Here is a 24,142-nt window from a genome sequence, read left to right as displayed (position 1 = left end):
CACCATATCCAAACTTTTAATCTGCATACTGCTACCCTTGTACATATAATGTACTAAAAAATCAGCAAATTGTCAACACCTTTTCATGGGTTTTTTTTCTCTTTTTTAAAAGAAATCAATTTGACTTCCAACCAACAGTTTGCTACTATAACAAAGGCCACAAACAGTACGTCTGGGACAGCATACAGTGTTAAAACTGACGAACTCCAAGGGAGGGGAAAAAAAACATCTAGCAAATAAATCAAAAAAGCTGTAGATCATTGCTGGTGATATTAACATATACTAGAAAACCTTAATATGCTGCTACTATGATTTTTAAAATTGTTTAGTCAAATATCATAAGAGCAAACTAATGCTCTTACTGAAAAAATAATTATGTAGCCACACTGTATTCTCATTGTCCTGCATGGAAAGATTTGATGCAATTTCATAACTTTGCTTGAGCCTTTATTTTACAACAGAGCATTACCTCTAACTCAGAATTGCACATAAGAAGGCTATTAAAAAGTACAATAAAAATCTGCACAAATCAGACTTAAGAAGAGTCAGTATGCTGTACACTTTCTACAATATTATGTTGATAGGTGAATAAACAATAAAGAAGTGCTGCCACTAAGTCTTTCAGAAAGTTCTTCAGTTGAGGAATAATAAAATGGAATTTTTGTTGGTTTTTGTTGTTGTTGTGGGGTGGGTTTTTTTCATTTTTTAATTATTTTTTTTTAAAAATTACATCCAGGTCAGTTTAAGACCTATAAGCTTATGCATTGAGCCTTAAAGACTGATCTTCTCTCCTCCTGGAAGAAATATCAATATCTATTGAATCCTTGCCAACAATAAGCCTTAATCTCTTTGCTGGAGGAAGAGGAATAAAGTCATCAAATTCATCATCATAGTCATCTTCCTCTTCGTCGTCCTCTTCTGATGAAGATTCATCTGCTGTTTCTTCTTCATAGTGACCATAATCATCTACTTCCATTCTTGACTCCAAAAGGGAGAGAGTTTCACTACAACACACACCATTTTCATGAAGGTCATCAGGGTACATCCCTCTGTTTTCCTCCTCTCGTTTAAGCTGTATTTTTAATTTTGTTGAACTATTGCCTGATCCTGAGTTAAACCCATTATTTAGCTTTGCTACATATAAATTATTATCTTTTTCATGGTCTTTACTTAATTTGATACTTATTTTCGAAGAATTCATTCCATCACTTTCTTGGTCATTTGCCTTGCTACTACTATCATGGCGTCTACGAAGAGTCAGTTTAGGGATCCCAGAGCTATTTTCAAGGATAAGTTGTGCATCATACCTTGTGATTCGTCTTTTCTTTTTACTTTTTGCAGTTCTAAAGCTGTCTTTTGCTTTTAAATTGTCAGATGTTACAACAGAGCAGCCACCAGATCCAGGGATACAGTCTTTATAGCCAACAGGCATGTCCACCACATTATTCCTCTCTCCAAGTTCTGAATGAGAACTAATCAAATCTGGTACTTCATCTTTCACAGGTGTATTGTGCGTATCAGTTTCTTCTGTTTTTGCAGATGGTTTCACGAGTTTTCCTTGTCGAGATTTCTTTTTTGACATGCCTGCATCATTTTTCTGGCACCTAATCTCCCCTTTAGGCGATGGTCCATAAGCCACGTCATTTTCATTTATCACATGAGACTGCTGCTCTAAAATGTCCGATTGCGCTCCAGTCAAATCATTCTTATAGCTATCCAACGTATTTGGTTCAAGCTTTATGTCAGAGGTCTCCTTTAAATTCATCCGTGTTCTCATTGACCTCCTTGTTATGTATGTGCAGGGTGGTGTACCACCATGCTCATGAGCACCTTTCACAGAATTCAGTTTGTGTTCTCTTGCTGCATGCCTTGTTAAGCATCCACTAGAGACTGAAACTTTGACTGGTCCCTCCAGTTCTTTATCTTTTTTAATGGGCAAGTTTTTATACAAAACTACTTTAGGCTCTTTGAGAACTAAATTTCCCATTTCGAGCTTTCTAGAAGCATTCTTTTGCTCTGGCCTTTTGCACTGATTTCTCAACTTTATCTTTGAAAGTAAAGGCTTTGCAGGCTTTTTCAGTCTCTTTGGTACCCTGGAATTATTTATATGAGTTAGTTTAGATGAGGTAGAATTTGATGATGCTGGAATTCTCGATATAGCCTGTCTTGTTAATGTTCTGTTTTTGCTGTTCTTTTTTACACCAATTGAAGATTTTCTGTTAGCTACAAAAGAAAAAAGTGGTTTTGTTATGACACTGCTTTATCCTGAGTTTCTCACTCCCAAATACTGTATTTATTTATTTTAAACACTTCATCAAAACCTGTGAAACAGGCTAGACAGTACACAGTAAAGAGTGAGACTACTTAACTTGCAACTCAGACATGAAAGGAATTGTCAAACAAGTCAAGAGCACACCTAAATCCCAGGTACACTTCCCTCACTGCCCCCAATATAGCAAGTTTTGTTTTTCTGAATTTCTTCTTCTACCGATTTTTTTTTAAAAATCCATCCCACATTATGCAGTTTTCACTGAGTATTATTCCAGCAAAATCTGAGGATCAGCATGCTCTAGCATTAATCCCAAAATTTTTTCCTACAAGGGGAGGAAAAAAACCCAAAAACCTTAACTACTGTCATGGTTTCAGTTTCAGGTATCCAGTTGTCTGTCACCTACTGTTGTAAGCAAAGGAGTTGTGTCTGCCCCAGCAAAACTGCAACTCTAGAGCTTTGTAATTAGAGATCATAAGAGGGTTTTGGGAAGGGTTTTGGGTTTTTTGTTTTTTTTTTTTTTCCTCCTTTTTTTAAAAAAAATATCACAGCAGCAGACAGGAGCCGGATGGAACCGTAATATTTTATGTGGCTCCAAACCTGTTTGCTAGTTACGTCAAAGTTTAAGTTATTTATATTTTGACTATAACGGGGGGGGGAGGGAGGGGGAGGGAGTAAGGAAGGGGGGGAGGGGGAGGGAAGTAAATAAATGATACTCACTACTCCATGAAGAGAAGTCTCTCAAGAGCATCACAAACAAAAATCCCTTCCAATTTCTTCTGAGATTACTAACTGTGCACTTTCACTTCAGAATAGGTACCTGAACTATCAGTCCTGGATGTGGAGAGGGAATAGCTGCCCAATTTAAAGGATCTCTAAAGGAAATGACTATTTGTTTAATAATCTCTACTAAGAGTATTTATTTAAAAACGTTTTTCCTACAAAATGTAGATAACTCAAACTATGTAAGTTCTTTCCTAAACCATACTACTGCATGTGATAGTTTACTGTATTTTGAAATACACAGATTGTTGACAGAACTTTAACTGACATGTTTAGAAATATGACACTAACTATTTGCTTTTGATATAAATAAAACAAAACAAGAACATACCACCTATTGATCTTGAAACACTTAAGGAAAACTGTGAATTTGCTTTTTAAATTGCCTTCAGATTCCTGAATAAATTACAGTTCTAAAGACCAGTTTCTGAGATGCATCTGAACAATACGAGAGGAATGCCATCACAGTGAAAGTTTTTCATGTTTTTATGAAACCTTTAATCCTGCACTTGAAGCTTTTCCCCTTACTTACTTGCATTAGCTTTTTCCTGAGTGGTATCAGCATCAGTGTTAGAGCTGACAGACTGGCTGTCTGAATTTTTACTGCTGTCACCCATTTTTTTAAGTCTGTTCAATCGTTTATCTGTTTCTCTCAGTCCATATTTACTATTAATCACAGGAGTAGGTGCTGGCAATCCCACTCTTGATTTAAAAGCACCAGTTCCACGTCTACAAAGAAAAATGAGGACACAATGTATTAACTATTAATGTAAATGTATAACTTTGTTTCATATACAATAGTTTGAATCCCAGGTATATTTGGATAAACAATACCAATAACCACTGAATTTATTAGCATTCTATGAGCTGTTTTAATAAGATATCTATATACTTATTTAATAAGATGTGCAGAAAAACCTTCCATTCATTTCTTGCAAGAACAAAAATTGCAAAAGTATGTTTCCCTTGCTTTATGTCTATTTTAGTATCATTTCATAGTCAAATTATACAGGTGAAAAATGAAATATGGTAGTTCAAAATACTATATATTATCTTAGATAACAACTTAATTTTTCCTAATCACATCAGGCTAATTAAAAATGCCAGCTTCAGTTACAATGCTTGTTACTGCATCAGCAAGAGTTGAAAAAGTAATAAAATTATCACATAGTTCTGTGTTCCTTCATAACTGAAAGACTCCAGAATGTCTTTACCATGAAAATGAAACAGCTGAACAAACCTGGAACTTTTTTTTCTTTTTCTTTTAAGGTAATCACAGAAAAGGATGAAGATTAAGAATTCCTGTACTTGCACTTCAACCACTACTACTAGGATTCCTTTGATACTCTTTAATAATCCAGTACGCTTGCACTTTGCAGAATTACTGAAGACAATTTCAGTTTGGATTCCAGTCTGTTGTACTGGAAGAAAATCTACAAAACTTAACCAAAAGTGCACTAAAAAGATCAGACAGGATCTCAAGCTCCACAAGGTTAATTATTATGCAGACACAACACTTGTTCTCAAATTAACTGGTATTTGCTTGATATGGAACATTTCTTTCAGTATTATTTTGAATTCTGCAAATTACAGGCAGCTTAAGATACTAGACTGAACTTGGCACAAGAAACAGCTAATTCAGGTCAGAAAGTAATGGTGCTATGAACAACCACAACTGTCTTCTGACACGTCGTCTTTGGTGCCCAGTTGTCTCAGCCTGCATGAACAGCAGGCTCACCTAAAAACAGTACATGCACACATGTAAAGATATGTAAATTTTCTTGGTGATGATTTTTGGAGGGTTGAAAAAAAAAATTGTACAGTCCCAACCTTCCCAGAGCTCCCAAACGTACCTCACATATTCTTAAAAGTCTAGCATTTTAACATTACAAATGAACACAATCTACAGCATAGTCAAAACTGAGTCACTTAAAGATTTTTTTTTTTGTGGTGTACATAGCGACAGTTGCCTCATCAGTGTTGGTAAGGACTCGTTTTTCCTTGCTCAACTCCCCTAAATTCAAATCTCTCATATTTAATCACTGTAACACAGCCTTGTGACTAAAAAGCAGATTCCTAATGTTAGAATTACCCAAACATTAGCTTTAATTAGCTTTTTTGGTAGCATTTTCATGTACTTAAAATACGAAAATGACAAGTTAGTAAAAATGTTCAGACACATAAACTTTGTTTGTCCTGAAAGTATGTCTGTATTACATTAAAATCAACAATCAAAGGAACTTGAGCAAAAAGAAACACACCAATCCAAGTAACAAGGAAAGAATAATCATGGTGCCCATTTATTCAATACCAAAAAGCTCCCAGGACTGAAGTACATTTTTACTAGCAGCTCTCCAGATGAAGTCTGAGACTGTACCCTTCACTTGTGATGATCTACCAACATCATCTGAGCTTGGAGGTCCACACCAGACGGTTCTCCCTTGAATTGCAAGAACTGTTAGTGACATAACTAGCTACTAAAATTAAGGTAGGATTATTGAACTATTTAAAGGTAAGTGCACTAGGCTATTTCTCAATATGATTAATATTTTGTCCTTTATAGGGTTTTTTTCTCTCTACAGTTAGATAAAACAGTAACAGAACTGTTGCAGTTTCTGTGTATTTCCTCTTGGAACCAGGTGAAACTCTCACAAATGATGTTGAGCCTCCATGCTCACAGTACAGCAAAAACCAACTATGAAATTCTTTCAACTGATTTTGTGAAGAAACTAGGTTGAGACAACACAGGTGAAAGACAAATGTAACAACTTTGCTGCTATTGTGTGATGGACAGAGATAGGCAAGCACTGTCTAAATCAGTAGATCTTTAAATATACACAAACCCCCAAGTTCTAATAACATAGGGTGGAAACTACCTTGCCCATTCCCAGCAGAAGAGACCTTCAGGTCAACATAGAAAACATTAATGAAATTTGCTTTTTCTAGTGCAAAAAAGAGCAAAAGTTGGGACTTGCTAATAGTCTTGTAGCAGCTATGACTGCTTTTCCTTCCAATTCTAGTTTATTCAGTACAAACATTTTTCAGGCTCTACACTTCTTTTTTGTTATTCTCATTTTGGGCTATCTCCAGAACAGAGAATCAAAAGATAAACAGAATGCAAGAGCTCTCAGGAAACATGACCATTCAGTAACAACATAAAAAGATCATTACAACAAATAGCTAGGAAGCAATTATAATGCATCCAAAAGTCTGAGTTATAATCAAGGACCTTCAGTTTCACAAAATATACCTTGAATATGCCCAATTCCATCTGAAACTTATTTACATCAAGGCATACCTTTCACAGGTGTAACATTCGCAGTATTCATTATTTTCTCCAAAAAACCCATCTCCATAGTAACAAGAGATTTCTTCTCCAGGTTCAATATCTCTTAGGGCTTTCACACATGCTGTATCTCTGCCCGTTGATACAAACTGGGGAAGGAGACAACAGGAAGGCGGGGGGCAGGGTTAATGATTACGTTTGAACAGTATCTGAACAAGAGGGAAAAAAAAAAAAAGTAAAACAGTTGGGGAGGAAAAGGTGCAGGGACAAAGGAAAAAAAAAAAGTGTGGGGTGCTTTATTTATTTACTTTTAATTTCTTGCTTACCTTACAGTTAGGTCTGCAATCTGAAAAAGGTCCAAAAGATAAAGTCAATTAACTGTTGATAAGACCTGAAACATGAATAGTTGTAGATATCTAAAGTAAGGATTCACTCTGACTTCAGTAACTGTAGAATCTCAACTAAATACTGGGAGTTATGTTAGTATTGCACAAAGCTACACATCAAAAGATATCTATTTTGATATAGATTTCTGAGCTCTTCCCTATGCTATCACAGACGCTCAGTTTCCCTCCTCTTTAAGGTAATAGGATTTATCTTAAATCCTACCTGCTTTTCCTTCAGCATACAAAGGCAACAGAATCAGTTAAGCTTCTGTGCAAAAGGTTAAAGAGGGCATAAGAAATTCACCTAAGAAATACGTTACTGTTGACTAAGTTCACAAAGAATTCAAGGTAACCCAATTTATACTTCACTAATTTAGTTGCCAGTTCCAATATCTCTGTGAAGGAACAAGGCATCACCTCCTAGAGCCTTCTATGAGTTTCCCAGTTCACAGTTGATCAGCTCTGATCTGGGAAAATCCCAACAGGATTTTGTCCTACAGTAATCCAGTATGCCAGATTCGGACATTTTCTCTAAGGTCCGGTGCTGTTCAGCTCACATATAACACCACTTCCAAGTAGAACTGTTTATGTACTTTAACATGCTTCCTATACTTACTACTCACCATGATTGATAAATGCAGCAGGACCAAGCCACAGCTGTGCACAGTTTTTCCGTGTGGAATACATGACACTGAAGTCATTTTCCCCATGTCTCAGCAGCATATTTTCTTCCATTTCTGATAGTTCAGCAATACAGCCCACAAGTAATTCAATTTTATCATTTCGTTTCCTTAGTGTAAAGAGAGTAGCAGAAATAAGACTACATATGCCAAAATTACAAAGTAATTTCGCAAAAAGTTGTCAATAACAAGAATTGTTTTTTAAACCATTTTTCAACCCCTATAAACATCACGTTTTAAGTTAGAGACAGGATATTAGGCTAAATAGACTTTTTATCAGACACGAAATAAATGTCTTTATGCTACTATATAGAATCAATTACATAAATTCTGACAGACATTACCACTATTGTTTCTAAAAATTTCCTGAGACTGCAAGCAAGAAATTCCAAGAGTTGATTATTTCAGCTTCTACAGTTGTTAAAATCAAAAGCAAGACTTTTTTCATTTGTGCACACTCCCTCCCCATCCGCACTTAAGATATTTTGACTTCCTCCAGCTGCTCTTGTTTGCATTTCCTATACTTCTTCCTTTGGCAAGGAAAACACTGCAGAGTAAAGATGCTTACAACTCCACGGCTTCTTAAAAAAGGCCCAGTATTGACTCAAAAAGGCCATAATTCACACAAGATGTTTTCCTCTCGTATGAGTAGTTCTTCAGCATCAAGCTAGTCCTTGAAAAAGACCATTGTCGGGAGGGGCTCCAACAAAACCAAGCAAAATTATGATGCCTTCATGTACAGACAGTCAGTCTGTCGTCATAAATACAGTGTATCAGAGGCACTGAATACTCAGCCTAGGAAGAAGCACACCATTTCCATTATCTTGCAAGGGCATTGTTTCCACTGCTCTTTATCGTGGCCGTTCCAAATTTTGGCCAGATTACTCTGACACAGATGAATATGGAGATACTAAATATACATGAAGGACACAAACTAGAAACCAAGCCTTGTAAGTGCAAAGTTCTACTTTTATAGAGTGCCGAGAACTATCAGTTTTGAATCTGAATGGTTTTCCAGATATTGGCAAGGTTAAGAAGCAGCCCTTTCTCACTCGCTCTCTCTCAGGTCACTCAAGATTTTGAGCACGAAAAGTTAATTCCTTTTCAACGCACATAAATACAAAGCTTCCACCCCAAAGAATCAGCCAATGGGAGGATTCAAACTGAAAAAAAAACCCAGCCCAAAAAATAATGATTATATCATGATTGTGAACTTCCAGCTACAGTCATGAAGAGCTAGAAACTGGCCTCAGCCTTCTTAATGCTTACTCTCCCACACGTTGAGGCTGCAGCCCCAGACTAACAGCATGCTTACTTGGTACACTGTCAGTGTAATGTCTAGCCACTCAATCCTAGCTCACACATAACAGCATATCATCATCTCACATGCGCTGTTATGAGTACGTACTGTCACAAAGCAAAACACATATAAATTAGGAGGAAGGAAGGGGAAAATTTACTTTAAAATCTGAATTAATCCAGGGATCTGCTGGTGCTGCCATGGACATGCTTATAATGAAGCTGAGAAGTGCCAAAATGAGATGGGGAAAATACTCTGGGGTTCCAACTTTGTGTTTCCAGGAGAGATTTATCTTGCACAATCAAAATATGCAAATAACACCCCTCAGTTTCACAAACGTAAAAACTCATTTCCCCCACAATTATTTGTTGTGTAACAAATCCAGCATAACGTGAGTCTTGACATGGTCATGTTTCTCACGGGAGGCCAACAACTCATGACTAGAAGAAAATAATTATCTGACTGAAAACAAGATACTGAAGACTGTATGGCTATGTCCAAATACGTAAAGGAATGTCTTACAGATGCATGTATTATGTGGTAAGTACTTCGCAAAAACAGACACAAAATTTAGTTTATAAGTAAAACCAGAAAACTTTGTATTTCACCGGTTGCAGTTTTAATTCTAAATCATATTTTTTAATATATTTTTTTAGAATCTTTCAAAATAATTGACAGAAATAGAATGCAACAGTAAACTATATTTCTTACCATTCTTTTGTTGCAACAATTTTGGCTCCATTTTGCTCAGAAGAATACCGATTACAAGGCAGTATCTCAAACCCACTGTCAGTTGCAAACATTCGTAAATAAATAAATACCTGCAATGAAAGAAAACAGTACTTTTCTGTTACAATCAAAACAAAAGCAGTGAGGAACTTTACATAAAAATAATGAAAGTCAGTGAACTGCACAAAAAACCCCACACAAAAAAATGAATACCGCAATGGGATGTTGTTTGCTGAAATACATTTCTGTTTACAAATTTTACCTAGAAACATTATGTTAATCTTATTTCTTCAAAGTGACTTGCAGCAATCCCCACATGGGTTAATGTGACTATCCAAAGATTTTTAAAACATTAAAGACACCTTGAATGGTATAAAATTGGGTCACCCTAAGAAAAAAATTATCGATTTTCATTAAGTCACTGAGTAGTTGCACTCAAGAATTCTTCTCAGATCTTTAAGAACCACCAAAACCTAACAATCTACAGGATCCAATTTTTTCTTTCCAGTTCTATAAAAGATACTACTCCCATGACTAGTCTAGATACTGAATTCAGGGATTGCTGGATCAAATTTTTTAATTAAAGTGCAGCTGTATTACATAAAAAACACTTTGTGAAAGCAGAATTTGCTGACTACTTTTTTCTATACTACTAGATTTAATGCACTTTAAAGTAGGCCAAATTCCTTTTGGTTGTATCTGAAAACAATGCATTCACTCTTGAAGGAGTTAGTATTTTTTTTTTACTTTAAAAAAACAAACCCATGATTTCCTTGCAACTTTGACAGTCAACAACTGTTATGCTACATACAAAACGGATTTGGGGTATGGGAAGCGGAAAAAGAGGAATAGCACTCCCACATAAAGTCCCTATACCCAAAACAACTGAGGTATTTTGAGGTAGCAAGGCCTCTCCCTTTTCCTTTACCTTTCTTTGTCACACCATTTGATTTACAATAGCTGTAAGTGAAAAAAATACCCCACCCTACATAGAACAAACAAAAAAAGGCAGCGGATGGGGAAGGGAACCCTTTTGAAGAGGTCCTCAAAACTGTTGCCTCCTGGACATAGCTCTTCTCTCTTCTGCTTATGACTTAAGCCAACAGCAAAGGAAGTAGATGTGTTTTCCTTTCTACATGTCTATTAAATAAAAGGCAATGGTAAGGTAAGTTAAAAAAAAGCAGGGGGGGAAGCTAGCTGGGTTTTAAAAAACAAAGGAATTGCTGTCAAAAAGCAACCAAATAACATGTAAGTAAGAGAGCAGTAGATTACTTTCCTTTATTACTGCCACATTCCTAAGAATTTTTTACATTTTCTTAGACTTTCAACCATCTGAAAAAGCGCATTAATTACAAATACACCTACATGTTCCTTGAACAACCTTTCCTGCATTTTGTTCTTGTTAAGAAAATAGTGCCGGGCCCAGTCACCTGACGTCAAGGACTTGAAGGCTTTTTCTAAGTGCTCATCTTTCTTGAAGCGTTCAATCACCTCTTTAAGTTCTTCTTGCCTTCCTTTAATAGGTCGAAATCTGAAATAAAGAATAAGGCTATTCCAGTCCACTGTTGCTCATGCTGAATTATTCCTCACAGTTACTCGCAGCAGTGTACTTTTGCTGGCCATATAAATATTTAACTCCTAGCATAAAGGAACTGTCCATTATGTATGCAAATCACAGGCCCTCATTTCCTGAGGTAATGGTAGAGGTAAAGCCAAGCGTACTACTTGGAACATTAAAACATGGCATTCTGCTGAGAAGTACAATTTATTTATAAAACAAATCTCTGATAACCAATCAACCCACACAGAGTAATATTGCACTGTTTTCAACACCTATCATTTGGAACAAAGGACCTAAAGAACTAGCATAATAAAAGTGCTACTGTCCTTACTTTCCTAATAAGTTTACTATCATTAAAAGTGCATGTACAAAAAAAATCCCAGCAAATAAACCAGATGCTGTAACTTTCCTAGTTAACACTGGTATCAAGGGATCTAGGCAGAGTTCTGGCTTTTGTATCTGGGTTGGGGGTGTGTGTGTGTATACCTGATTTTAAATTTAAGCTTTCTACAACCTCACGTACTACACTAAACTTTTTAAATAGGGAGCAAACAATAAGACTGAATAAGAAATCTCAAAACAGAAAAAATGCGCAACTGTCTTGAAGGGTGATTTCAAATCAACTTCTTCCCAACCCAAAGCTTTATTATATTGACAAATTTACTATATGGGCTTACATAGATTACAAACTTGACATTAGCATTCATACAAAACACACCTCTTAATGACTACACAAGAAAGATCTATGAATAGTAACACACAGCATAGATACTAAATCTGTGGAGGACTGAAGTTCCACAAGTTAGTGTGATCCTAAGAATTTTTCCCCAAAATACTGGCTGCAGGAAACAGGTATCTGAAAATCTAGATAAAATATGAAAATAAACACCTGTACATTAGCAGAGAATTCTGCCTTCTTCCCAAAGCTTGAGATTTAAGAAAAAAACCCCTGTCTTCCGTATCTTCAACAGGAGAAAACTGGTTACAGAAAAAAACCCTATTTGACTGCAAGAAGAAGGAGATCCATTTCTGCACTGCAAAACCGTCAAGAGAAAGCAGAACTTAATTAGAGATTATATCAAATCTCTGTAAATTGCCTTCGATTGAGCACATACGCTCTGCTTTGGGGCAGAGGTGGGGTGTGTGCACTTCTAAGTGTGTAACACACCCCAGGGGACTACTCACAAAGAGAAAAATTTTCAAGAAAAAGTTTTCTGCAGCAACTTTTACAAGTCACACCTTTTGCTTGCACAGCATATGACAAAAGTATTAAAAAAGCTAAAAGATTTTGATTAAAACCATAAGTCTAAGTCCCACTACTTGTTGCTTGAAGTGTGTTACCATGCTGATTTTATTTCCTCTTGCTTACCAAACGAAGTTTGTATTTGATGACAAAAGTAAACAAGGGGAAATAAATTCTTGAAGTTGGTAGAAGGAAACCTCATCACCTCCCTCACTGATAACCTGTTTTTTAAATTACTGTATCACTTCACTTATCCTCATCTCATAACGTTGAATGTTGCAAGTAACTTCTTTTCAGATGAACAAATAAGATTTGGTGCTTCTATGCAGCTTGTATGAAGGAAACAAAATACCTTAAACATTGCACATCCCAATTTTATTTCACCTTGTAAAATAGGAAGAGTTTATTCAGAAATAATAATGATGAGGATTCAATTTCCTTCATTAGAAGTAAAATGCTGTATTTTTGCTCCTGATACAATAAAAGCCTCCTAACAGCAGTATCACTTCAAGCAGCAGTGCAGCTTATCGGAGTTCCATGCTACTGCTTTTACAGATCGTCTCTGCATTCTCCATCTGAAACACTTCCCTGTAATATAATGACTAAGCAATCTTTTATATTTTTTTGAATACGGCAAAATTATCAGCATAAACCTGTGATCTTTCACAGAAGAAAATACAGTAAGTAGTTCTAACAAGTCATTAGGCAAGTTTTCTTCTGGCTGGGATAACATCTAACAAGATAGCAAGAGTCAGTCAAGAAACAGATGCCCACTTAGAATTGTAATACATACCGTGCCAGTAAGTTTCAAATAAAGCTCTTTATTAAGGAATATACTTATCCCATCTCCCCAAAAAGCTAACTGCCTAAACAGCTGCTGAGACCTCATCATAGAAGAAAACTCCCTTCAGACCACAGATGATTATTATTATCTTTGCTCTGTAGCACAGCAAAGTCTCCCTTGACTTGCCAGAAATATACAAGAGTATCTCCCAGTTCTCCTAAAAACAAAAAGACTTCTCCTAGATCTGATAATCATAACTTATAGAGCTTCCTCAGACATTACGGGAATTTGACACAATATAGCCTGAACTGAACCTGACTAGTTTCAGCATAGGACTTGCTCTCATTTTCAGTTTCAATCAGAAACAGTTTTCCCAACAAGGACCCAACCGTACGTACATCATGAGAAGCACAAAGCACACCAACACGCACAAACACGACAGATCAGCATTTTGTTTATATCTTTATCTGCAAGCATTACAGGAGGAAAAGCCACAGAGCTGAAGACTGATATTAGCTGTAAGTCATGTCTTTTCTTGCTGGGCTCAACGAATGATTGCCCTCTCCCTTACATTTTATGTTGTATGTTGAAATGCACCATTTTTTTTTGCTACAGGAGGAAAACACATCACATTCAAAACTGCACCTGAGACAGGCAATGTATGTGCTAATAGACATAATCATACTCGTTTACCATCAAGAAGAAGGTTGGTCTAGGCTAGCTAAAGAAAGCAGTATCCCAACTCAACCACCAGCGGGGGAAAAAAAAAACCCCAAAACAAACAACCCAGGGCAGATGCTAAGCTTAAACCGTGGCTCACAAGACCTACAGAAAAAGAATCAACACCCTACATTTTCTAGCAATTAGAAGTACATCTTATAGCCCCAAAGTGATACTCATATTTCAGATCTTTCATAACATACCATTCTCAGGGGCTGACTAGATGTCTACCTGACAACTGCCCCAACCCTTTAAAAGTCACCCACATACCTCCATGGATCACATTCACCAGGTGCTCCTATGGGTCGTCCCAGGCATTCCACACTGCTGGTGGAATTCCTTTAAATGTCTAGCAGAAACTCATGTAATGTAATTTCTGAGAAGTAGAATAGTTAGTGTATGCTCAGGTCTTGAAAAGGCCAAAAAGAAAATTGGAAACAGGAAGGGGGTGAAGAGATTGTAAAAACCCCAGAACATTAAAAGGTTAGCTGAGCGCCAGCCATTCGAAACAGGAACTGCGTTTTTTGAAGAACACTACACTCAGCACCCAAGGGTTCAAAAATTAATACCTAGGACCTCCTGCAGCACTTCTGTCAAAACATTGTACTGATATTTTTTACATGGTGACAAGAGATAATGAGAAAAGACAAACACGAATCCAAACAGGCAAGATGTGTCCACAAGTACAGGGAAAGATGCTGGAAACCAACATCATGATGTATAGCATTTCACTTCAAGGGTTCACAAATCAGTGAAACAGAATGACACTTTGCACCCTGAGCCTGAGTTAGTGAGCTGTTCACAGCTCAACAGCACATGTAAACTGCACTGAGGGCATGTAAGTTTTTGTGCTAATCCAGAATACTACAACGCAGACTCATGAAAGCTTCGGTACTTTCACAGGTGTATCTCCATATATACTTTAAAAGGTACCTTCTGATTTGAGACACTGAAGCAGCCAATATGTCAAAAAAGCCTAGAAATCAAGTGGTCCTTAAGAATTTGAGGGTCTGCTGATGGACACTTCACCACTTCTAGGAGTATCATGAAATAGCAGTTTATTTGTCTTTCCCAGCACTACCTACCAAAAAGCCAAAAGGTTTTGAGGAACAACCTAAATACTATCATTTTGGTGTTACAGGGCTTCCTCATTTACACACAATGTTAAAAAAAAAAATCTAAGCATCTGTTGGAAGAGTCTACATAACTGTTTTTGAGCACCACCATGAAGAGAGCCTGAAAAGACCACACAGCTAAATGTATGTACATAAACTGAGTCAAAAAAATGGCTTTTAAGTGTCAGTAAAATAGGAGACTAGTTCAAAGAAGAGAAATAGAAAGAGCACAAGAAAACCAACAAAACCAACCAGACAACCCAGTCTCTAAACAGAGAGTCAATTAAAGCCACAATTGTTTATCCAGACTTCTTGTTTGCTCCTATGAACAGCAGCTTTATTCGATGCCATCATGAAAACTGAACAAGACACTCTGGTGTTTGAATCTGCTCACAGGCACAGACTCCTTGAGCCACCCTGCAAACAGTTTCAGGTGTCAGGTCTCACAGAACATGGAGTTTGGTGCAAAACAGTCTGTTGTTAAAAGTAAACTAGTAATGAAAAACTTGACTATCACAGTATCTTTAAAGAAATAATAATAGCCCTTCTTCCCGACAAGCTGCAGAATAGAAACTTTTCACATTTCCCTGCTAAATACTTATGTTTCTCTTGTAAACAAGATCCAAAAAAGCTATGGCTATTGCAATTCCAAAATCAGCTAGAAGATGATCTTATCTCAGTCAAGGTCAAACTGAGGTGGTCTCAATAAGGAAGATGTAGGAAAATGGCTTGGGGATACAAAGCTCTTTCCTCTCTCAAGTTTCTCTTACCTCAAGAATACTTAAAGAATCTTGAAACTCCAAGGTATAAAGCCAAAGGTCAGTGAGATGCTTGCCTATAAAGGAAGTTAAAGGAGAATTTCTGGTAAGTTCAGAAGCACAGTACCTTGCTCAGTCTCAGTCACTGAGAGCAGTGAGTTTGAACAAAAAGGATCAATTGATCCTGCAAGAGATCCAGTATGAAACTTCACATACCATACTAGTGCATGATAAAGAGTTGTACTTCTAAACCTATTTCTTAACTTCTGACTAGGGAACATCAAGAATAGTGAATAGCATCCCATTAGCCTCTTAACAATAGGCACTTTGACTGGATGATACTTTTAGTTAAGTGGCTGCAGAAAGACAGCCAGTTACTGTTCATCTAATACCAGAGATTCATCACAAAAACTAAAACTGCAGGGCTGTTAAGCATTCAAGACAGCACAACAAGAGTTGAAAACCATCTACTTATTGTAAGTGGAAACTATTTATTTACTTAACATGCATTTTGGCTTTGCCCCCCAACCCTATAGCTTGAGTATCTTAAAAGCTAGTCATGCTAGCCAGTCCGTATCTTCTACTATGAAGAAAATTAACTCTATCCAAGCCAAAACCAGCACATAAACAAACATGGAGGACACAAAAAACCCCCCAACACTTTTCTTCATAACTATTCTGACACTCCGTACGGTAAATTTAATTTAGCAGTTACCACGGCTACTGGATGCAAGCCACTCCATCTATTTGGAGATAGAATACTTTTTATTGAAGTTAAAGGTGCAACTAGAAAAACTATGTAAGTGTAAGGTGGGGCATATTGATTTCGGTGTGTGTGGTTTGTTCTTTTGAGGGAGGGTGAGGAGGGGTTGGTTCTGGTTGTGATGTTTTTTAAATCCAAAACGTTCAGCAGCCACAAAACAGTACCAATGTAATCACTGTGTACGATCACACACAGTGAAGGAAGACAACTAGGAGCAAGTTAAAGGACTTTACTGAATTAAGTTTTCAGCAAAAATTAAAAAAAAAAAAGGAGAAAGCAGATTTTACACAAAAGTCAAACAAAGTCCTTTTGGAAAGTACACAGACACTGAGGTCTGAAGAACGTAACAGCTTCATTTTGAAACAGGGTGTCACTACATAAGAGCTGTGTACCTCTAACCCAGTATCTCCATAGCGCCACAACACTGCAGTTGAACTATACAGCCACATAACCTTATTTAGCAGAAGCCACATGACTTGTTCTATCTTCAAACCCCATTCAAGATTAATACAGAGCCCTTTAATTATTATGTTGAAATGAGGTAAGGAGCGCAGAAGAGATTCAGCACAGAATGCAAGTGACATGGAACTGCTTTGCGTTTTTTGTCTTTATTGCTCAATGGTGACATACCAATGGTGATTGCTCAAAAGTGATATACCCCGTCAAGTTCAGGAACGGTTTACACCGATGCCAAAAATCGCTCTTGGTGCAGTGTTGAGAGAAAGCAGCTTCCCAGGCATCATCCCCAAACACTTCATGTTTGCTATGGAAAACATGGAAATTCCTAAAGCGTGGTCCTTTAGCCTCATGTTACCAGACAAAATCACCCACACCAGTTTGTAATTTCACTGAAAGCAGCAACATGGAGTTAGGATACACCCCCTAGATTCTCCTAAAACAGACTACAATGCATTTGACTTCCTAAATCACTTGCAAACTTAAAAAGACATCGGAACTGCTCTCCGTATTCCCTAGCATGATGCTGGTGTTTTAGGGAACCAGGAAACAACAGTGACTGGTAACAGCAGCAGTATGATCAGGAGTCTGACTTAAGATTTAAATACTAACAAATCTGTATGCAGGATAGTAAAAGAGTGGATTAAGGCATGCAACTTCAAAATTCAGTACTCAGCCTAGGGAAAAACATCTGAAAATAAGAGGATGGTAAGATAAGCAAGAATTCACTTGGCTTTTTACAAGTGTCAGTTCTCACCTCTAGTGTTAGATAACCTTCAACACAAAAAGTAATAGCTTGCAAAAATCAGTTTTGTCTTTACAAAAAGGACAGGCATGCAAGACCAAGTAAATCTTAAACAGCTAGGATACCTTTTTTTTTTTGTGACAAAGGCTCTGCTATAACAGGATTTGTACAAGAAGCAACAAAACCTCTTATCCTATACAGCTATATACTAAACAGCTATACTTGACATGGTAATACTTCCCAACATATCATAGGGGTTTTTTTTTGTTAACTGCTAACCTGCTATTTTGTCAAGATAAGAGCTACCAAATTTGGTGAAAGAATGACCACAGGGCCTGTAAGGAGGGCCAGAAGCTCTGAAAACAACCTGCTTTCTCTTGGAAATCCAGGAAGATGAAAAAAAGTTACCTTTGGGTAAAGCCACTGAGGACATTTCCAGAAATACATTCATGCTGTTCATCAAATCCCTGGTGAAAAGATGATATTTCAGAAGAGCACTGGATAAACTCATCAGGGAATCTGACTGCAATCTTTTGAGAACTAGTCTGCAGCTCTTTCAGACATTACTAACTTGACAGCTTACAGACCTAATAGCCCAATTCCCAAGATGGAGGGCATTCAGGAATTGCAGGACTTTTTTTTTTTCTGGGGGCCATAAATATAAAAAAGAAAAATAACAATCATGTTCTTGTCACCACTCTACCATAAGATCACTAATTCAGTATAAAGAAGATGGAAAACAAAGACCTTACAACAATATTCTTGGTATTTTCCTAGAATATTATGAGTTTTTTTTCCTCTAATTAATATACTCTGGGCAAAACAAGAGGTCGTTACAAACTCTTCAACTAAAGGAATGAATGAAGTACAGAAAGTGCTTATATATAAGGCACTTACACACACAAAAATAGAGACTTGGCTTCCAGAGGTGAGGTTAAGTACAACTCCAGTAAGTGGTCATCAACTTACGCTGGGCTGCTACTAAGAAAAATACAAGCCTCTTACGTATTTCTAATAGCACAACAGAATGCTGGCACAGTCACTTCCACAGTATGTCTTCAAACAAATCAGACCAAGGGAACGGGAAATATTTGCTTGCCATCATAAACGGCTGTTTTATTGTAAGCACACCTCAATACAGAAACTGTGTAACTAATATGACTTCATCACACTGAAGCAAAGATGCTCAAACATAAGCTGTAAATCTTAATTTCTACTACATCATGTATTTGGGTACTGGCATCTGGTATTTTGAAAACTGTCTAGTCTTTTCACATCTGTTTTTCCCTTGCCTTCCCTCAAAGCCATAGAGTAACAATAAATGTCAGGATCTCTAGAAAGACTACAGCTTACTAGATGGAAGAAAGATGATCTAAGCGACACAGCTACAATAAAAAGAAAATGTCACTGTACCAAAAAGATAAACAAGTACTACATTGATGCCTTTATTCATTGCAACAATAGAAACTCTCTCAATGGGACATTATTATAGAGGCAAGAAGATGTGTTTCTGGTAGAAGTTGTAAGCCTCACCTAAGTATTTCCCACAGTGCTCCAAGTTTATTAACTATTTTCCTTGAAGGCTGCCTGTATCTGTCCTCCAAGTCTGAGAAAGGAAGAAATACATGATGATAGCCTTTGTGTAGTCTTTTGATTCAAATTAGTAATTAAAGAAGTATTTTAGGTGTTGAAGACATATCATCAGAAAACGTTTATGAAAGTAGCTTCTCCAACTATTAAACAATGAATACATTTCCTTAGCAAAAAGCTTAAGAATTAACTACCTGTGCATAACGTGCAGACCATCATCCATGCAACAAAATTAAAAAGTCTTTTGAGCGTATATATTTAGCTTGATTAACTGCTGGAAATACAAAGACACTTCGAACTGAACTGTTATGAGTATCTAGCTAGACACTGTTTTGGGCACAATATGCTATTGTAACCAATAGCACGGAAAGAACTGGAACAATTCAATCATTCGTCTTAAAGATGGTTGCACTCTCCAGCAAAAAAGAAAAATCTCTTTGGAGTAAGTCTTTACAGTTATTAGGACCACACTGCTGCAATTTCATGTGCAACTCATGCTGTCAGGTTATACCAGCAACCATGTGACATGGCACCACCAATTCATCTAGCAGACATTTTTGAAGCAATCAGCTTGTTACATACATACAAAAAAATCTACTTAACCGATACTCTAGTTATATGACAGTGCTGCACAGGTAAACTGTTCTTTAGAAGTAGCCACAGCAACAGTTTGAAGAGCTGAGCAGCCTGTTTCCCATGATGGCACTGCCTGGAAACCCCAGCTCTTATTATTGTACAATAATATGCACAAGATTCCTGTTCTTAGAAACTTAGCATTTATATACAGCTTCTCCATTAAGCTAGCAATGCAGATCTTGTATGCAAATGAAAGCTTAATATAGATCTATAGAATATACTTATAATCAGTGATACGTCTGTAAAACAGGAAGAAACACACAACAACTAAACCCTAAGACCACATGAATTTAGACCAGAAGTATTCAGATGGGTGCATAACAGTGCAGAAGCATGTGTGATTCTGATAAGCAAGTTCCCAGTGTGCACATTAATTTACCTTATACATACAGACATGACTGAGTAGCATTCCTTCAGCATTGGTCTGCAAGAACTTAAGATCAAGTGACACCAACACTGAAGTGCTCAGGAACTATATCTTTCATGTGAGAAGAAAAAAAAAAAAATCACCCAGGCACATGAAATAAACAGGAAAGTCCCCAAACACTAAATTCTGTCTTAGAAATATTTCAAATTACTAACAGTTTAAAACTGACGATTAGTTAAATGTTTAAGCTAGGAAACAGTGTCTATTAACAACCTGTTCTGCTGCATAAATAGACATGAGGGCTAGTAAAAAGACCTATGATAGAGTTACAAATGCACACTGCTACAGAGCTCTGAAGTGCAGTCTCACATGCAACACCATTCCAAAGGCGGAAGCTACTCACAAATTGACATTTTTTCAGGCTTTCATAAACATGCAAGAGATTTCCACAGTTTTGCTCAGATTTTATTCTTTTCCAGAAAAATAAAGACAAGTTACCTAGTATTCATTTTGTGTGTCTGAAAACCTAAATAGGGATCAAGAACCAAACTAGTTGCTAGGTCATCGTTTTCACACAGTTCCTTGGCAGACATTCCAGAGGAAGGCACATAACGACTTTGACCCTCAAATCCTGAAGCACCGCTACCTGCAAATAAGAGATCATAAATTAGATACAGTTTAAGGAATGTTATAAAGCCCAGCTACACTCAGGGACAGCCAGACACAGGTTGGAGACAAAAAAAACCCACAACCACGCAATTAAAGAAGATGCTAAAATATCTTAAGAAGCAGAAGCACAGTTAATTTTTCACTCTTGCTTTTGTTCATTTATGTAGCAGCCAATGGAGAAAGTATTTTAGAATATATTTTACAGGTGTCTTTAATTAATTTTGGTTTCCTCCTCTCCTTCCCTCCCCGACTACAAGCATCTTTCCAGACTACACAGTTCAGTCATGCCTGCCTCTAAATTTTCTGGACTATAAACGTGATGAACCAATGAAAATTTCAAACCCCATTTTCCCAAAATCTGAATAAAGGACTTACCCTGAATTTGTATTTAGTCCTTCATCCGAGATCAATAGCAAAACCAAAAATCCATGCTCCTTAAAACCCTTTCATAATGACTATTGATATATGTGACTTCATTCAAAATGTTGAGTTCACTAAAAGTTATGCAAGTAATTCAAGTTATGTTATTCAATCACACTAGTTCTCACTTAGGGCCAATAATTAATTTACATCCAGTTATTCTCACTTAACTTTTAAGCTGATTTGAAGAGATTCCTGCAGTGAGTTAACACATCCAACAAATACAAACATAATTAATACTTCTGATGACAGCTACATGCTGAATGCAGACCTCCTTCATGAATTAAAAAAAGACAGAAGTCTGACTTGCAAATTGATCGATGAATCACATACAGCACTAAGCTGCATAAACATGTACATACATCTGCTTGATCTTCTCTCAACTCCATTTTTGCCCGTCTTGGGATTCTCCTTTCCTGCATGCTGCAATTTGGTCTGATTCTGCACATGGTCATTAGACGACTTGCTTCCACTTCTCCTGCCATTCACCACCATGTTCTTGGATTCTCCCAGCCACTTCATTCCCACAGACAATCTGACTCAGTTGCATTTAGTCACTTTTCAAAAGGCTTGGAGAAGTGGATGAATAATTTCAGTTCCAATTCCTACTGGAAGCAAAACATAAATGATTAGAACTTATGGGGAAACTGTTTCTAAGACACAGATTTTAACAAAAAGAAAAAAATACGGGGTGGGGGGGAAGGGAAGATGGTAATCTGCATTTGCATTAGGAAGACAGACAGACAAGCAGTTAATTAGCTTTAGTACAGGGAATTGAATACAGATATCCACAGGTGAACTAACCTCCTACAATTTACAACCACGTCTGGAAGCAAAGGCGGAATTCTAAAGGTGATAAATTGCTATGGACAGCTCAATTTTAAGAGCTGGACTATACACACATATAGACCTTTGTCTTTATACAGGCATACATACTCATGGATAAACACACACAGCTGTGTGATTTCAAAAGTGGAGTATTTTCAAATACACGCCCACTTAAGATTATATTTCCTAATAAATAAAATCTGTAACCTGGTTCGGAACTCTACACCAAAGAATGACATTATACAAACATCCTCCAAGAAGTAAAGATGAACACAGTTAAAAAAAAAAAAAAGAAAAAAAAAGCCAACCAGAAAACTAGTATTTTTTGAATGGAGGTGGGGGAAAAGGGTTAAATCTTTATTTAAAAGTCAGAGTTCAAAAAACCCTCAATGATGATCTAGAGGACCCAGGCTACTATTTTTACTGTTCCATGTAACAAACAAACCCCCAAACAACCCAGTCACAACACTTCTGGCTCAATGGGCCAGTAGTAAGTGCGGTCACAAGTAGAGCTGAAATTTTACAGTACATAAATAGCCAGCAAAGCACATGCTAGTTTTGGTCTGCAGTCTCAATGCCTTTTGTATAGATAATTATAAGAAAGCAACTAATGCTTTTGTACACAGTTGTGTCTCACTCTGTTATAACTTGCAGGAAAAAATCCAACACTAATTGACACAATTATTTTACAATTGCATTTATGCATTAGTAATTCATTTACTCAGTTTTAATTCATCCTCCTCTCTACTATTCCTCATAATGAAATAAAGTGGTCCTTTTCTTTTTACTGTTATTAAAAAAAAGAGCATTAATGCTTTGCTCACCGCAGGTAACAGGCATCATGTAACAGGCATTTCAATCTGGTGGAAGAAATTGGCAACAAACTAACATAATGTCTTTTGTTGAAGTTCTTGTTTTTAATCAGTTAAAGGGTAGCGAAATACTGGATTTCTGTTAGACACCTATGAGATCCAACTACTTAAACCTACAGAAATCTTTATGTCCAGATGATTAGTAACTAAGTTACAAAGACTCAAAAGATCAAGATGTTAGAGAAAAACAGTAGAGACAAGTGACTTAAGGGATGTATTGGCTCAAACATCTTACTATAACTATCATCCAGAAATTTACAGGTTTTAGAACCTTTTACAGATTGTCAAAGAAGGATAGTAAGATTATTGACAAAGTATAACAGAATCACATGAGGAAAAACTGGCTGAACTACTGCCTCAACATAAAGAAAAAGAATTGAGATCTTTTCAGTCGACAAAGAATTTTCTTGCTGCCAGTGACAGGAAGGGATTGGCTTTGAGCTCAAGATAAAAAAAAAAAAAAAGCCACACACACAGAAAAAGGTTTAAATGTCTATTTTACTGGACCAGCAAGCCTTTAACATAGCTCTTTAACAGAGCTGGAACTGAACAGTTTGACTACCAGAATGCAACTCACTCTGCATACTGACAAAATTCTTTAGGAAGTTACTGGATACAGCCTTCAGAAAAGAAATCAGAGACTTAAAATTTGTGAGGGAAAACCCTATTCATTGCATTTATCTATAATTAGAACCAAACATATTATTCACCTACAATTAGAACCAAGCCCCCCCCAAAACCTTCTTGTTAAGCATCCCACCTGAACTTCTGAAAGAAGACAGCTACCCAATGAAGATCTGCACTATCATGTAAACACTTAATGACAAACTCACTCAAACTTTCCTCTTTCTGCTTCTCAATCAATTCATTTTATAGTTCTAGATACTCTAATTAAACCCTGTTCCCCATTTTTGTAAACAGTGGTAATAAAGAGCATTAAAACAGAAACTACATTAAAGACTTCCACTAAATTCAGTCTTGGTCCCTTTGTAAGCAAGGACTGAACTACACTCTCCGGTGTGCTACAGTTCAAGAGCAGTATAGGTAAATGAAGTCTAGCATGAAGTCTAACTGTAAATGAATAGAAGTATGCAACAACGTGGAGCAAAAACATTCAATATGGTAGTGTTTCTAACAACTAACAGGTACGGTAGCTACACTTTCATCTGGAAATAGGCATAC

The 24,142-nt window shown here is 36.8% G+C and overlaps 1 protein-coding gene across 1 annotated transcript; it reads right to left on the bottom strand.

Moving 5' to 3' along the window:
- Positions 1-399: 399 nt before the first annotated feature.
- On the bottom strand, positions 400-22,902 carry KMT5B (lysine methyltransferase 5B). Its single transcript, XM_081999871.1, has 9 exons — positions 21,619-22,902; positions 20,670-20,813; positions 10,799-10,964; positions 9,416-9,525; positions 7,348-7,514; positions 6,665-6,684; positions 6,351-6,487; positions 3,585-3,781; positions 400-2,223 (listed from the first exon to the last, which is right to left on the bottom strand). Exons 1-9 carry the CDS (start codon positions 21,780-21,782, stop codon positions 758-760), a joined length of 2,571 nt encoding a protein of 856 aa, XP_081855997.1. The 5' UTR covers positions 21,783-22,902; the 3' UTR covers positions 400-757.
- Between the last annotated feature and the right edge of the window lie 1,240 nt (positions 22,903-24,142).

Source organism: Phaethon aethereus, assembly GCF_964289735.1.
Source record: "Phaethon aethereus genome assembly, chromosome: 5".
In the NCBI taxonomy this organism is placed as follows: domain Eukaryota; kingdom Metazoa; phylum Chordata; class Aves; order Phaethontiformes; family Phaethontidae; genus Phaethon; species Phaethon aethereus.
Note: the sequence above shows the minus strand (reverse complement) of the source record. Positions and strands in the feature narration are given on the sequence as shown.

Excerpts from the sequence above, each read along its gene's own strand:
- KMT5B (XM_081999871.1), bottom strand. The coding sequence starts at position 21,782 with ATGAAGTGGCTGGGAGAATCCAAGAACATGGTGGTGAATGGCAGGAGA. Across the intron at positions 20,814-21,618 it reads AGAAGATCAAGCAGATGTAT|CGGTGCTTCAGGATTTGAGG; the intron begins GTACATGTTTAT and ends ATTTGCAGGTAG. Across the intron at positions 6,488-6,664 it reads ATTGCAGACCTAACTGTAAG|TTTGTATCAACGGGCAGAGA; the intron begins GTAAGCAAGAAA and ends CTCCTTCCCCAG.